General features: G+C 33.9%; 1 protein-coding gene across 1 annotated transcript in view; it reads right to left on the reverse strand.

The window, feature by feature from the left end:
* Tll1 (tolloid like 1) overlaps positions 1 to 16,161 on the reverse strand; it is a 186,483-nt gene that overhangs the window by 46,271 nt on the left and 124,051 nt on the right. The window contains exons 10-12 of the mRNA XM_063234796.1: positions 4,062 to 4,164; positions 1,543 to 1,659; positions 309 to 454 (exon numbers count right to left, since the gene is read on the reverse strand). Coding sequence (XP_063090866.1) covers positions 309 to 454; positions 1,543 to 1,659; positions 4,062 to 4,164 — 366 coding nt within the window. The remainder of the gene's footprint in view (positions 1 to 308; positions 455 to 1,542; positions 1,660 to 4,061; positions 4,165 to 16,161) is intronic.

Genomic DNA, 16,161 nt, shown 5'->3' on the forward strand with positions numbered 1-16,161 from the left:
GGGGGGGGCCTAACCGTTTGTCAAAACAATAAAGTAAAAATTAAAAAAATCTATTGTCAGGACTTCAAACAACTAATTCAAATAGCACAGTTAATGCAAACTCACTTTAATCTTCTTGAAATGTCGACAAGAAGAAGAAAGTAAAGGGGAAAAAAAAGCCTACACTCTTGATGTTACATTTTATAGGCAATTCTTTGCTGATTAAAAGGCCGATTCCCTGTTTCTTTGCTGATTTAATGAGGATTCCCTTAAATGCCATTGTCATTTATGGAGAATACGCCCCATGAAGGTTGTCTAAAAGACTTTACCTCAAAGGCCTGAAAGGTCACCCCGACATGGTAGCCCTCAGACACCGTGATTTTCCACACACATTCTTTCATCGGTCGATAGTCATCAGGATAATTGGGAGACTGAATCTGTCCTTCGTTTTTACGTATCTCACCTCCACAGATCGCTGACAAAGCAAAAACAGACAAAATAAGCCTAGAGATGCCATTTCTTTTTCATTTTCTGCTAAGGTAACATTTAAGCTTAGTTTCTATAACGAAAAACATGAGGGTAGCACTATAAAATATCAGAGTTGGCAGCATGCACTGTTGTAAAGATTTTAGAGAGTAAAAAATATAGTCACTAGACTGTCAGTGTTACATAGTGGTCAGCCAAGGACTGTGTAAATTTTAATCACTCTTATGTCACGTCTTAACAAACAAGTGCTTTTTGTTGTTGTTAACTTCTAAAAGCTTTTAGGGATTTTACAAATTGATTCTATGTGAGTTCTATGAGACCCTGAGGGTCTTCCTGCTGAAGAAATAGGTAAAATAGTTCATCAGAGTGGAAACCTCACTCGAGCAAAGCTATCTCAGGCCCATGGCAGTAGGTTGCTGTGTGCTCAACACCTGAGCTACGTTCTCATGATCCTTATGGCTATGCAGTTAATCTTTAAATGAAATGCTTCCATGTCCTTAAAAGTTTAAGGGATGTGGAAACCTTCTGTCTTGAAAATTACCTAAACTCCTGTAGTAGGAAGGGTCTCCTCCACCCCCAAGCTGGCGAGAAAAGGGATGCTTTTAAAGCCAGGAAGTACAATGCCAGTTTATTGTTTCAGAGCAATATAGAACAAAGCATGCAATAAATTCTTCCTCAAATGCTGATTCTCTTATTTAGACAAAGCGTGCTTCAGAAATGTGCACAATTACTTTCTGTGCAGTTTCCCATAATGGAGTAGTTTAGCAGTTGGAGACCAAATAAATACAAAATCACTAAAAAGAAGAGCACATTTTTTTTTCAGAATATTTGAATGGCATTGTGAAACACAGCATGGACTCTTTTGCCATTTATCTTCTGTCACTGAGCACATTCAGTTTTTATCACTGATACCAGACTTCACAATTTAAAATCCCCCTAAAATGATCCCACGAATATTAAAATGCTTTTGTATTTTAAAAACATGGTTAAAATATCATTCTAATAAAATTCAGAGACTGGACACTTCTGCTGTGAGATCTAAGAAGAACCAATCTCTTAAGCGTAATGCAAACTTGCCTTCATACACAGCGGCAAACCCTTTTCCTACCCAGTTACTGCTGCTACGAAACTCAATCCACATCCTGCTGTCTGTAGAGGTGAGAACTTCAGGTACTTTGTCCCCACAGAATCTACCTAAAAGGAATAAAAGAGGAGAAATTCCTAAATATGACTCTAGGCTCTACCATGCCGGCTACAATACCATTACGTAAAACCACATTTGAGACATGCTTCTATCATTGGTAATGAGAGGAATAATTATTCCTTAATATTGACTTAGTAAAGATTAACATTGGAAACAATCTCTACATCTGCATTTATAATATATCAAGTATTATTAGTATCAAGAGTAAGCCCAGAAAGGATGTTTACAAAACATCACACAATACACTGAAATGGAAAGTGTCACTCTACAGTACACAGACATAGTTGAGAGGTGACTCAAATTGTCCATCTGGTCATTATTAGGTGAATAACTTTGTTAACATCGTGTTCCCTTGCTAGGTATGCTGATCCATGCCTGTAACTTTACCCTCAAAGGCTAAGACAGGAAGATTGCAAGTTTGATTCCTACCACTGCATCTTAGTGATGAGCAAGCACTTGACTCAATAAAGAAGGGCTAGGTAAGGAGCTCAGTGTGAAAGCCCTGGGTTTCATCCAAGTACTGAAAAGAAAATGTGCTCCCAGCTGAAAGAGGAAATCATTCTCCAGCCAGGTTCAGTTATAGCTCCTCAGGAGAACTTGATTTTTTCTCCCAGGATCTCATATTAATTGCGAACATCCCATCTCCTCTTAGGTCACAAGCACAGTAACAAACAGTACCAGAAAACTTAAGTCTGAGTTCCTATTTTTTTCTAATTGCGTATCTGTAGGACAATGAAGACAATGATACCTATCTTTTTTTCCTCCCCTGTCTTTCCACAAAGACTTTTTGCTTGCAAAAAAACATTATAATTCTATTCCTTTCTTGGGCTTGTAAGTTTTCTTACAAAGACAAATGGATAGATATGACAAAGCACATGAAATAATTATATAAATGAATTATATTGTTACCCATTTTTGTGTGCTGCCAATTAATTCATACCCAGCATAGTTTAAATATATGAAAAATGGTAGCCAACTTGAACACAGCTAATACATGTAGACAGTTAATGGATGAAGAGGTAACTCCTCAATGGGCAAAGTAAATTAGAGACACAGAGCAGTGTATGTGAACTGCCAGGAAATCTGTCGACATCCAATTCTAATTCTGAGGAGTGGATCCAGACTGTTTATAGTTCTCACACTTTCCGGTGGGTCTGATGCCACCAATCTGAAGGCTACATACATCAGAACAATTGTACAAGAAACAGTGCCGCAAGTTTTTCAAATGAAATCTGCAACACAGAATATAAGGTCATTGAACATATAGAGCAGATGATGCCCTACGAGGAAGTGTTTCCCAGTTTTATCTACTGATTTGATTTTCCAAAATCACTTCTATGAAATGTTTTCTTTGGAATTCACAAATACTTACGACAAATCACTTCATTCAGGCTTCAAAACTAAATGTACATGGCAACGTTTTTTAAAAAAATTAAAATGTAGAGAGCGATGTTTTCCTAACCTGACTTATCACATTAGTTCACTTTGTTATTTTCTACAGATTTCTTGACCTTCCTGAGACTGCTGTCACTTTTATTGCAAATATTGTCCAATCAGCAGGTTTTAGATGCTGAGACAAAAGATATGTCTAGCACATAATTACCACTGAGCAAAGCTATTTCTAAAAATAAAGAGAAAGTCACAATCTCAAAGAAAAAATATATCAGTATAGATTAGAGGCTCACAAGCTCACAAGGGCTCTCACCTCAGAGCAGAGGAAGCGAGCAAAATAGAAGGCAACAGTGAACCAGGCTCCATGGCTGAATGTTGACAGCAGGCTTCCATGAGTGCCAAGCTTGACCCACAGTTAATGACACAGACTACAAATGCCTCTGCACACACACACACACACACACACACACACACACACACATACCACTAAAACAAAAAGCAAAACAATAAAACAAAACTCTGAGAAACAAATCTCTGATATCTACAGTAAAAGCAAATATGCTTGGCACAGGAAGCCAGCTACCACACTTTTCCCTGACAACTCATACTGGGTTGCCTTAGCAAAGACGAAACAAAACAAGCACACACACACACACCAGAGACTTGCATGCATACATAAATTTATCCATTTTTAATTGAAATTATAATTCTCGAATTGAAAATACAGAAGAAACATTATGAGATGCCATGATAACCATAATGCAGGAAAATGCTCTTCTGAACTATTCTGTTCAGATCCCAGTATCTTGCCTCTTGTAAACCTCTGTAGTCTATATGTATTTGTCTTGAGTCTTTGTAGGTATAGATGAACAAAATATAAAAAAATAAAGATCATGCAGCCTCACACATTGGAATGCTAACATGACTCTTGAAAGAATCTCTGATCTCTACACAAGACAGAAAATCCACAAAACCACACATGAGTGGAGTCTTTTCTCACCAAGGAGAGGCGACTTTCTCCAGTGCCCGTCTCTCACTTCAATATAGTCGTACCAGCACAAGCTGCTCTTGTAGAGATCCAGGGTGGTAAAATTGAAGACTATCTGCAATGTGGGGGAAACAACACACACCGTGAAAATCACTGTAAGTTCACATGGCCATCTGAATCCTGGGAGTAAGGAGCCCATGGGTTCACAGATCCTTTTCCTTTTCTAAATATTTGGATGATTTTGTTATATTTCTTACACAACTCACAGACGCATTTTCCCAAAATCCTTCAGTACAGTTAACTTGAGCAATCATGAAGCGAACAGAAATGTTCATTTAAATAATTTGTTTTGAATTTCCTGAGAGAAACATGACTGAATCCTGAAGAATTTCAGTATTTCCACGAATATCTTATTTTTAATAATTTATTTCAAAGACAACCAGCCAGACATCTATAATTATGTTAAAATAATCACCATGTGCCATATTCCCAGAACATAATTTCATTGTATATGTTGAAATATTTAAATACAGTCCCAGTATTTGAATTTATCCTTCTAGCTATAATCAAAGGCAGATGCCATTATTCTTCTCTAGATCCAAGAATATATATTCAAAGACCTTTCAAGTTAGAAGATCTTGTACGTGACCCTTTATTCTGTGCTTTGTTTCTGGAATCATGCTGTTCTTCTGTAAACATAATTCAAAAAAATCTAGCAAAGGTAATTTTTTCATTGCTTTATAAAAAAAGACTACTTTTCCAACAATTAACTCCATTCTTACTTGGCTTATAACACAAGTGCAACCAATATAGGACAAGAAATGAACTTTTAGCAAGTAAAATTCATTTATAAATCATTTTGTATGTTGAAAAACTCATTCTAACTCTATTTTAAAGTACCTAAGATGCTTAAGGCTCATAGTGAGTCTGTTTTTTACTCTACAAATCAAGAGATTTTGGTCACAGCAAAAAATAGGAATATTTGAAAAGCTTCTATTATAAGGTTATAGTTTGCAACAGTATTCATAGAGCCTTTTTGTAGTAATACAAAAGCTGAATATAAGAAAACTGTAAAGGAATAAAAAGAAAATATATAGACAATCCTGAACCCATAAATCAAAATAGTACTGCCAATTCTGTACTGAAAATGTATGCTTTGCCTTCCTTGAGCATGACTTTAACCAGAAAGGTAAGTACTGGTTATTGTAAGATTATCCTGGACTGGTTTATTCCTTCCTTATATGCAAATAAATCTTAGTAGATATATTTCCAGTGCTGTCTGACATCTAGGTGCCATAGTAATCACTGATAATACTATATGCTAAAGTAGGTTTCTATTGTTCCTATGTATTAATTTACTTTTGCCTACTATGAAATGAATACCACAAAATTAGAGTTAATTTTAATATATTACAGAATGATGTAGCAGATAATGAATTTAATAGACTGATTTATTTATTTTTAATTTTCTTTATTTATTTGTAGTACCTCTTTTCCTTGCTTTTCTTTCCCTTCATTCAACTTCATCATTCCCAATATTGTAAATTATTTACAAATTTTCCAAAATGTCAAAAGACAAAGTACTTTGTCAAAATGTCAAAGGGCAAAATACTGATTATTCTTTTCTTTCTAATCCAGTAATCCTCAACATTTCATTATCAAATTATTTTCAATTCTATATTATTCTTATCAAATTTTCAAACCTTTTTTCCTCCAGTATAACATGAGTTTGTTCTTAGGATACAGTTTCTGGCTTTTTCAGTTAACTTTATGTCTACATTTACTACAAATGAGAAATACCACCTTGGCCTGATTTAGATTTCATTCTGAATTTTATTCTCCCTGCAACAGTGATCACGTTTTCAGCTCCCTAAGATCATGCATGAACTCACGCATTCCAATAGAGACAGTAAAACCAGTACACAGACACAAAAGAAATATCAGGATGTGTGTTGTGGCTTCTTTATGAACTTAGAGGGGTTTTGCAATGGTGCACAAATAGTTTCAATTTCCTCCTGGATGAGGGAAAAAATAGTCTTCAAGTTGGATATATGTATGCCATCAAATTTTACCCAAAATCAAAAACAATGTGGTTTGTTTGCTAACAATCTTTGAAAAAAATACAGAAAGAGAGGGACAGAGACAGAGAGAGAGAGAGAGAGTTGGAAAGAGGATAACGCTGAGCAGAAGTTTCCTATCTTGTTTTTAATCTTCTAGTTTAAACTCCAAGCACCGTGGAGGAACAAAACCGGCCTGACACTAATAAAAAACACAGTTCTTTAGAAGTAGAAAATGTAATAAAGATAGGCTTTCTAAAATCAAATCTTAGGGCTTTAACTATAGAAGTAAATTTCTGGCCTTTGACTAAGGTTGTTAACAGAATCCTTGAGTTACAAATCAAAAGCACTTGGAAAATATTTAGTCATTTCAAATTAGGCAATTTTATGTAACCACGTTGCCTCTTTCGAGGAATAATAAAATGTATTCTACATAATACAATCACATGAATGTTTTACTTCTGATAGTATATATATATATATATATATATATATATATATATACTATCAAGTTAAAGCTAATCATATTTCTCTTGGAACATTAGGTGGAGAGAGATGCAAGCACCAATTCTTAGGCTTCCTGTGATCTATTACAAGTCTTGGTTTCAAAACTGGAGTGATAACAATTGTCACCGAGTCTGCTTGTTAAAGATTTTGTTTGACAGTGCTGCACAGTGAACAATCTTGAAGAAAGGCAGATCAACAGTTCCAGGGACTAGAGGTCTCCAAGTCTCCGGAGAAAGACATAATCAATTAACTCTGTCAGCACAATTAAGGCATTATTGACTACCTAAACAAATTCCATAGACACCATAAAAAAAAAAAACCTAAATTGAATACCATCTACACCTTAGAGGGCAGAGGATAGGAAAGATACAAACATTGCCAATTAGACTGATATTATTAAGTGCCTCTTTAGAGAGAGACATTAGAATCAAAAGCAGCAAGATACAATTGATTGCTGGGCTCCAGCCAGAGAAGCCTCCATAAATCTAGTAAGCTCTCTAGATAGAAAGCAGTTGTTTTCTGAGAAATAAAGCTCAAAGAGAATGGACTGGGGATCAGTAAACTATAGCCGATAGACAAATTCTACCTGCAGCCTATTGCTGTAAATAAAGTTTTATTGCAAATTTATAGCAACAGTTCCTGTCTGTAGTATCTATGTCTGCTTTTGCACTATAATTTTGGAAGTGATTATTGCAACAAAGATTATAGAATCTATTAAAGTAAAATATTCATAGTATGTCATTTCCAGAAGTTTGCCAAATCACTATAATAATTGATCATTAAGGCTTTGTTCAGTTGTAAAATTGTGTAATGTGAAAGGTAAAAGTCCATTTTTCCTGCAGCTGAAAGCTACTCTTGCTTGGAATCAGAAGACTCAGATTCACATTCTAGCTTCTCAGCTCATTCCTTTACTTCAGCTCACTGAAGTTGAGTGAATCTTCTGACTGTAAAGTGACAATAATCATTCCATGTTTATTACATTAAAAGTAAACCTCAGAGATTTAACTGAATGATGCATAGAAAAACACTCAGGTAATCTTAAAACTTAAAGGTTTTTTTGTATTATTATTTTCACAGTAAATATTTAAGTATCTGTCATAGCATAAATTTTAAAAGCAAATGTACAATAAAGTACTAATTGGTAATTTAAGCTAAATATGCTGAGAAACATAAAAACATTTATTTAATTTTAAAGTTCCCAGGGAAAACCAGCATGATAAAATAAAGGAGTATACAATTCAAAGAATAGGAGAACTTGTAGTATTGATTCAAGACTTGCGGTAGACTAATTATGTGATTTATATTAGGAATTAAGTTATGGCAGGTTGAAAACAAGAGTGGGATTTTGCTTTTTAAAGCAGTATTTTCTGCTTAAACCTCTATAATCATATCTGGAGTTTGAAATCTTGATTTTTCATCACTTGCTACTTAATAGAACATTTTCTTACACCTCTTCTTGACCCCCACCCCACTCTATTATCTTGTCAATTGCCTAATTCTACAGTGATATGGGGCAGGGCAACAGCCTCGAGCCACTCCCACCTTGAAGCTCTGACACCATGAGTGCTGCCCATGCCTTTCCTAGGGAGAATATAACAGCTTCACAAGACATGCTCTGGTTTTTTATTTTACTCTTATCTAGGGCATCCTACACCGTATGGCCACACTGATCCCAAAAATACTTGATCTGAACACAATTTGAGATCAGATTCTAGAGCTGGATCCACATTTTCTCTCTCATTTTTCACTATGTCAAACACATAGGTTTTATCTCACTCACTTTAACTTCTTACTGCTGTCAACCCATGCCTCGGGGTGTGCCCAGTCCTGCCGATTCCTCTCCTTCCTGCCTGGTACCTTGAAAGCCCTCCCATGTCCCACATTACATGAACTTCTATTATCTCTTCAGTTGTGCTGGCATCTTCAAACAAGATCTGGGGTCTCTTAAAAGCCTGGGACAAGCTATGGCTTGTTTTTTTTTTTTTGTGTGTGTGTGTGTGTTTTGGAATTTGGCAACTGCATCACAGGGTTACAACTCTATAAGATTCTTGATAGCCAAGACTTATTTTGCATGACAGAAGACACATCTTAACAGAATATCGAATTTATCTATACATATTGCTGGGTTTATGTAGTGCTCTTGATAACAGGAACACTAGATTGTGAACTGACCCCACAGTGTAAAGCATAGGTGACTGATTTTTTTTTGACAAACTACAAAAAGAAAACAGTAAAATGATAGCTTTATGTGGGTTGTATAGACACTATATTAATTATATTCCAGACAACCAATACACCCTTGTACAACGGTCAATCAGTTCAAAGGAATGGAAGACTTGTATAGCATTTGTCTGTCAGCTCAGCAAGAAACACTCTTAGTTGTGCCTTAGTTGGTTACCAGCATCAACTATGCTACATCAAGAACTGACTTTGAATCAGAATATCTCCTCAGCTTGACAAGTTCAGTCCTATGAAGGCATACATGTGAAGAGCCAACCTTCAGTTTGATTGAATAGTATATACAAACCATATATAACTTAAAATTTACCATTTTAATCACTTGCATATACAGTTCTGTAGCATTAAATACTTTCATATAGTTACATACCAATGGCTTTATTTTTTGAAAATAAATTTAATTATTATATACAACCCTTGTACACAACCAGATAAAAATTTGTAGGTGAGAGTGAAAGAACTTTTTTTAAAAAAAATCTGACACAGATTACCAATTGTCCTTTAGGAAGGTTATTTCCATTTCTATTTCCTAGAGTTTGGGCCCTCAGGACCATTTGATGTTAGCATTGTGTTCCATTTTTTTTCCAGGATGATAAGTGTACCAATTCATTTCCTTTTTGGTTCAAAAGTCTTTCCTTGATAAAGTGAGAGCAAATATTTTACATATTAAATAAATATCTATTTGCAATGATACCTCAGTAAGTTTTATGGTTCTTTAATTACTTTCTACTGTGATATTAAACTTCACTAACCTGCTTATAACAGATCTTTATGTGTGAATAATAGATAATACTTTACGTACCAAAAGTCTCAATTTCTATTTTTGATTTTTTTTTTCAAAAAAAGATTAGTTTTATGAAATATCCCAAATAAATTGTTACTTAATCTCAATTTTGTTTTTTAATTTTTTCAATAAAGATTAGTTTTATGTAAATATTCCAAATAAATTGTTATTTTATATCTTTTCTTTTTAGTTGAGATACTTACATCATGTTTCATGAATGTTTTAACGCTCTCACATGTTTTCTTGTTTTAAAGTATAATATAGGTAGTAGAAGTTACGTTGTTCACAAATCTCTGTAAATTATTTCAATGTCACTTATTGATATAAACTTATTTTTCCAGTTTATCTGAAAGTGATCTTTACAAGTCAGTGCATAACAGACGTCTTCCATGTCTTTAAGCACAATTCTAGCCTTTACTCTTCCCACTAATCCAATAACTTCTTTCGACATTGTAACAGAATTTGAGTTAATGGAGCTTCATACTAATTTTCTCCTGTCTTTTCTTGCAAGTCAGTCTTTTTCATTAACATTGTTCTCAAGTTTGCCTTGCTCATACCACCACTTTTAATTTCAAGAATAACACTATAAAAATCTGATCTCCATACAAAATTCAAATCTATTGGAATTATATTAAAACTATATTAATTTTTTAAAGACATGAAAAGTTACGATGCTATCATTTTTATATTATAGATTACTTTATGTGATACAGCTATCATTCTGTTTACATTAGTCCTACAACAAATTTTTCAATTTTAAACAATTTGGTATATTTTAATATATTTGCTTTTATTAAAACACTTCTAGTTCTGCTTATTTAATTTATTCTTTTAAATTTTTGAAAAAGAAAAATTTTTCTCCATAACTAAAGACAAAAGGTGTAAGGCCATCTAAATGTCCATTATTCGATGAAAGACAAAACAGGTGTGGAATGTACATACAACAAAATATTAATCCACCTTTTAAAGGAAGAGAATAGCGTCACATGCTACAACATGAATAAAACTTGGAGAAAATACTGTAAGTGAAATAAACCAGCCAAAAATGGAAAAATATTGTAAGGCTCCAATTACACGAGTTATCTAAAGGAGACAAGTTTGTAGACATAGTAGAGTAGCTGCCAGGTGCTGAAAAGAGGTGGGAAAGAGAATTTTTTGTTTAAAGAGTGTGATTTCCGTAGTCAGCTTTACACTTAAAATGACTATTGTGTTAAGTTTTATGTTCTACAATCTTCTACCACAACAAAATGTTTTGGAAAATATTTGTATATGTAGACCGAAATATTAGATGCAAAAGACAGTGTGTCACATGGAAAAAAAGCATAAAAATATAAAATGGCCCATTTATAAAAACACAAGATGAAGATAAGCTGAATTAAATGTTAGAGGACTCTTTCATGGTTGTGGAATATGGAAAAGATATTAATTAATGTGAGTCTATTTAAAATGCAGACTGGTGGGAATAGAGTACCAAAATATACACGGAGAAGTTTCAAACCAACAGAAAAAAAGTCATGCAGGAAAAAACAAAATATAATTTGATACATTGTAAAGGCAAAGAAAGAGAACTGAAGGAGATAATACACAATGTATTCCATTAAAAATTCCACAAAATTAAATATAATTAGCATATTAAATAAAGATGAAACTCATCATACATCAAATAAAAATAAAATTGAACCCTATACTGTGTAAATGGGCACACCTAAAAAAAAAAAATCACAAACTGACTGGCTAAAGCATGGCAAAAATACACCAGGCAAGCATACTAATCAAAGGAAAGAATGGTTTTAATAAAATCAGACAACATAGAGGTTTAAACCACAAATAGAGACAAAGAGATTCACTATATAATTAAAAATTACAATAAAAAATAATGTTTTATATATATATTTATACAGTGATCCAGAATACAATATATAAAACAAAAATTAAAAACTGTAAGGAGTAATTTACAAGCATGTCAAACTAACAATAAATATTACCAAAGATTTCTAAATTTTTGATAGACAAACCAGACAAAAGCAATAATGTAGAGAACATATGAACAGTACATTCAGAAAGACTGATGCATAAATAAAAAAAAAAACCTTTGAACAAAACATATTCTTAAATCACAGATTATTTTGATGCACACTGGTCACCTCCAAAGTCATATTAGCCTGAAGTCATTTGAAATACTATAGGAGGCTATAATCAAGGAAAAAGCTATAATCTTCTTCCAAAGGTGACTACCTGAGAAATAAATTTTTTAAAAAAGATGATTTGAAAACAACATATGTTTGCAAACAAAAACATCTGTTGCTAAAACATTAGACTGAAACAAAAGATAAAATCATTGCAATTACAAAATAGCAGTAATACTCTATGTCAAGCTGTTTCTAATATACTAGTACCTAAGGAAAATCATTGCCTAGGGAAGACAGGCTTCCCATTAAGAGCTAAGCTTTCAATTTAAGTTAGGAAAAGAGAATAAACTCAAATATCAGAACAAAAAATAAAGTTGTGGTAAGAAAATGAGCTAACATTTTTCATGGCCCATTTATAAAAATGAAATCTATCTACTAATCACCTTAAACAATATTAAGAAAAATAAAATAAAAGATGATGGTTTTGTTGTTCTCTATTAGCAATATTTTGAAGAATATAGTTTTACTGGTAAGTGTTCATACAAGAAAACTGAATTAATTTTGAAAGCTAATGGTATAGGTATTTCAACTAGAGGCAAGGAACTTTCCCCCCATCTGTTTTTATGAAATAATTTGCTCTAATTTATCTTGCTCCAAAGCTTTTCATAACGAGTAAGGTCCTCTTTTTAAAACCAAGCATTTTTAAACTTCCTCTCAAAATTTATCATCTTTTACAATTTGGTATTCAGAAATTTAAGAATTATTTTCATATTTTCAGGAGCTTATAAAGGAACCTAAGTAGAAATTGATTAACATGTATAACCACATTACAACAAAGACTTCTAATTATTAAGTATAACCATAAAAGATCTATGAATGCATTCATGTATTTCAAGGCATTTGCAACTGTTTGTATATAAAAGTATTTATGTTACACAAATATTTTACCCAAACAGTTTTTACTGTGAATAGTGAAAGGCACTGGCCAGCTCCCTATCTCTGATATTTCTTAACAACATCCAATTATCATCAAGAATATCAAAACTTTTTTTAATTGCAATGGCATTGTACCAAAGCTAATGAGGGTAAACAATTTCCAATAATTTAAACAATTCATATGACTAGTAGGAAATAAAAATTAATACTAATGCTTACTAATAGTAATACAGATTACAGACCTGATATTTGATTTTAACATATAATCCAGAATTAACTACTTATTGACTTCTTTTTGTAGAAATTTTAAATATTATAATCAATCAAGCATACTAAATGTGACAAAGAGAGTTTTGTCTGCATTTTCAATTCTTGTATGTTTAATTTCATTTTCTTGCATTCAATGGCAACTATGACTTCAAAAAAACATTGAAAATGAAGTAGAGTTTGAGATTGGTTCATTGTCTAGTGCTGGGATTGGGGATATGAATGCTACACTCTCCTTAGGGTGGGTAGCCTGCATACAATATAAGCCAGGAAAACAAGTTTGTTTCTCTCTTTTGCTCTTGTTGCTTTTGCTGTCTTCTGCTTCTAATGAACTGTTGTTCTTCTACCTTGCAGCCAGTCAGTTGTGGACTGAAAACCCTACAAACTGTTAGTGGAATACACCTTGCCTCCTTTAACTTTGGGTGTTATGTATTTTGTTTCAGCAATGAGAGAAAAGTAACTAAGACACCTGTAAATAGGAAGAGTATATGTTCTTTATCTCTTCAAGAGATTTTACAGAAGAATATTATTTATTTCTTCCTTCAATGATGTGTAGATATCAATAAAGACATTTTAATCTGAGTTTTCTTCATTAGAAAAAATCTATTCAATTGTTCTGCTAGTTGTAGAATCATTCAAGTTTTAAAAACTTCTTTTGGATAATAACTTGAAAATATTTTGTAGGAATTTGCTTTTAATTTACAATTAAATAATATTCTTTTATTCTCATTGTAATGTATAAACCATATATGGTAACAATATGGTACCAATGGTACCAATATGGTAACAATAATTTCTTCTCTCAAAAATGAAATAGTTGTATTTTCTTTATTATTTTTGTTTTTCTTCTTTTTCTACTGCTGCTTTTTGAAATCAGTTCAAAATAGCAATGTTTTTATACTCACTGATATTTTATTTTCATGTTATCAGTTTCAATTTTTATTGTTTTCTTCTTTAAGTTCTCTTTTATATACTTTTTTTCTAACCTCTTGTCATAATTTATGTCAGTGGCCCCCAAGCCTCATGCAATTATGCCTTTGTGATTGGTACATTGTCTAGCGCTTAGATTGTTGGTGTGAGAGCTATACCCACCTAAGGGTGAGCCACGATATAATGTAATGACAAGAAAAAGGTGTGTCTGTCTTTCTTGCTCGTTTCTACCTTGCATTTTACAGCAGCCATAAAATGCTGTTTCGCCATGCCATACTGCCTTGGAGTAAACTAAATATAAACTAAAACCTCAAAAACTATAAAAAATAAACCTCTACTTCCTTCAGTTTGAGTATCATGTATTTTGTCCCAGCAACATATAAAAATAACTAAGATGGAATTTGGTACCAGGAGTGGGATCATTGCTATGACTATATCTGATCACATGGTTCAACAGTCTTTAGAAATGGCTTGTGGAAAGAGTTTGGAAAGATTCAGAGATGTCACCTAAATACATACAGCTGAAACATTTTAGGCTGCTCTGTAGGGGAGATTCTGGTCAGAGCTCAGAAGACCAGAAGGCTGATAGAAAGCCTGCTGGTAAAGACCAAACTTGGGAGGTTTCTTTTCGGAAGAAGGATGGCATTGCTTGTTGGACTCTAGACCATGGTGTTATGGCTTGGCAGAAAGTTTGTCTGTATTTTGTTCATGTCCAGAGACTTTGCCTGAGACTGCAATTAAGGGTGGAGGAATGATTAATCTGGCAAAAGAAATTTCAGAACAGCCAAATGTTGAGGCTGTGGCATGGCTATTATTGGGGGTTTTTAGCCAGATTTATGTTGCAAATCAAGAGCAAAGAGCCAAGCAAGGTAATTTAAAATGCTGTGAGTTTGGCCAGAAGGAAAATTCCAGTAAAGTTGTAGATTATAGAGATACAGCTAAGACTTTGATTGCTGAGAAAAAAAATTTAAAAGAAAAAGTAGGTCTCCACCCTTTGCAGCCTCAAAACTGCAAAAGTGAAAGACTTCACTTAGAGGAGAAAGTTGCAGAGCACCATGCTCCAGAATGGCAGCAGAGGCCACACGAGGTTCCAAAATGGTGGCAGCCATATGAAGTTCCACAATGGTGGCAGCCATATGAGGTTCCAAAATGGCAGCAGCCACACCAGGTTCCAAAATGGTGGCAAAATAGAAAAGCTTTTTCTCACAATCAGGTTCACAGAGCTCAGCAATCCAGGCAGTCAACCCTTACAGCCAAGGAGGAAAAAAAGCCTGGCCACTGCTCCAGTTGGCAGCAAATCTTGGTGGCATCCATGTGGCACTGATTTTAGATACAAAAAATACACAAATTCTGAGGGTAAAACAGCTCCCACAAAAGGCCTGAGAGGCCAAACAGTGTGTTCCTGAAAGGACAGTATATCAAGAAATGAAGAGAAAGCCAAAGGTACAGTAAAAACCCCAAAAGTTTAAAAAAGCCAAAAACATAGATCATTCCAAAAAAAGCTGCAAAAACAGAGCAAAGGGAATGTAAGAGAGAAGCTGAGGGAGCTAAAATTCCTAAAAGCCCCTTGACAGTAAAGTCACCTAAGCCTTTTAGAGCTTACAACCAGATTGCTTCAAATGCCGAGCATAAAACTTAATGTTCACCTTACTGGATGTTAGACTTGCTTTGTTTGCAATTCTTTGTATGCCTCTGTTTATAACTTTTAGATTGGTAATGTTTTATCTTGTGCCTTTGCATTTTAGAAATGTTGAACCTTGTTTCATTTATAAAGGGGTTACAGTAAAGAGTTGGCCATAAATCTAAATGAAAACTTAAGACTTAGACTTTTCAGCAATGCTAAAACGGTTAAAACTTTGGCAACTCTTAGAGATAGACTAAATGTCTTTTATACAAAAGATGTGCATGAGTCTTTGGGGGCCAGGTGTAAAATGTCATGCCTTATCAATGGCCTCCAAGCTTCATGCAATTATGTATTTGTGACTGGTTCATTGTCTAGCACTTAGATTGGTGGTATGAGTGCTACACTGGCCTATGGGTGGGGCCAGGATATAACATAATGACAAGAAAAAGGTGTGTCTCTCTCTTGCTGGTTTCTGCCTTGCTATTTACAGTAGCCATAAAGGGCTGCTTCGCCATACCATGTCAACTAAATATAAACTAAAACCTCCAAAAACTATAAAAAATAAACCTCTCTTACTTCAGTTTGGGTGTCGGGTATTTTGTCCCAGCAACAAATAAAAAATAATTAAGACACCTCTTTA

Source organism: Cavia porcellus, unplaced genomic scaffold, assembly GCF_034190915.1.
Source record: "Cavia porcellus strain 051 isolate PalLab524CR breed Dunkin Hartley unplaced genomic scaffold, mCavPor4.1 scaffold_24, whole genome shotgun sequence".
Taxonomy (NCBI): Eukaryota; Metazoa; Chordata; class Mammalia; order Rodentia; family Caviidae; genus Cavia; species Cavia porcellus.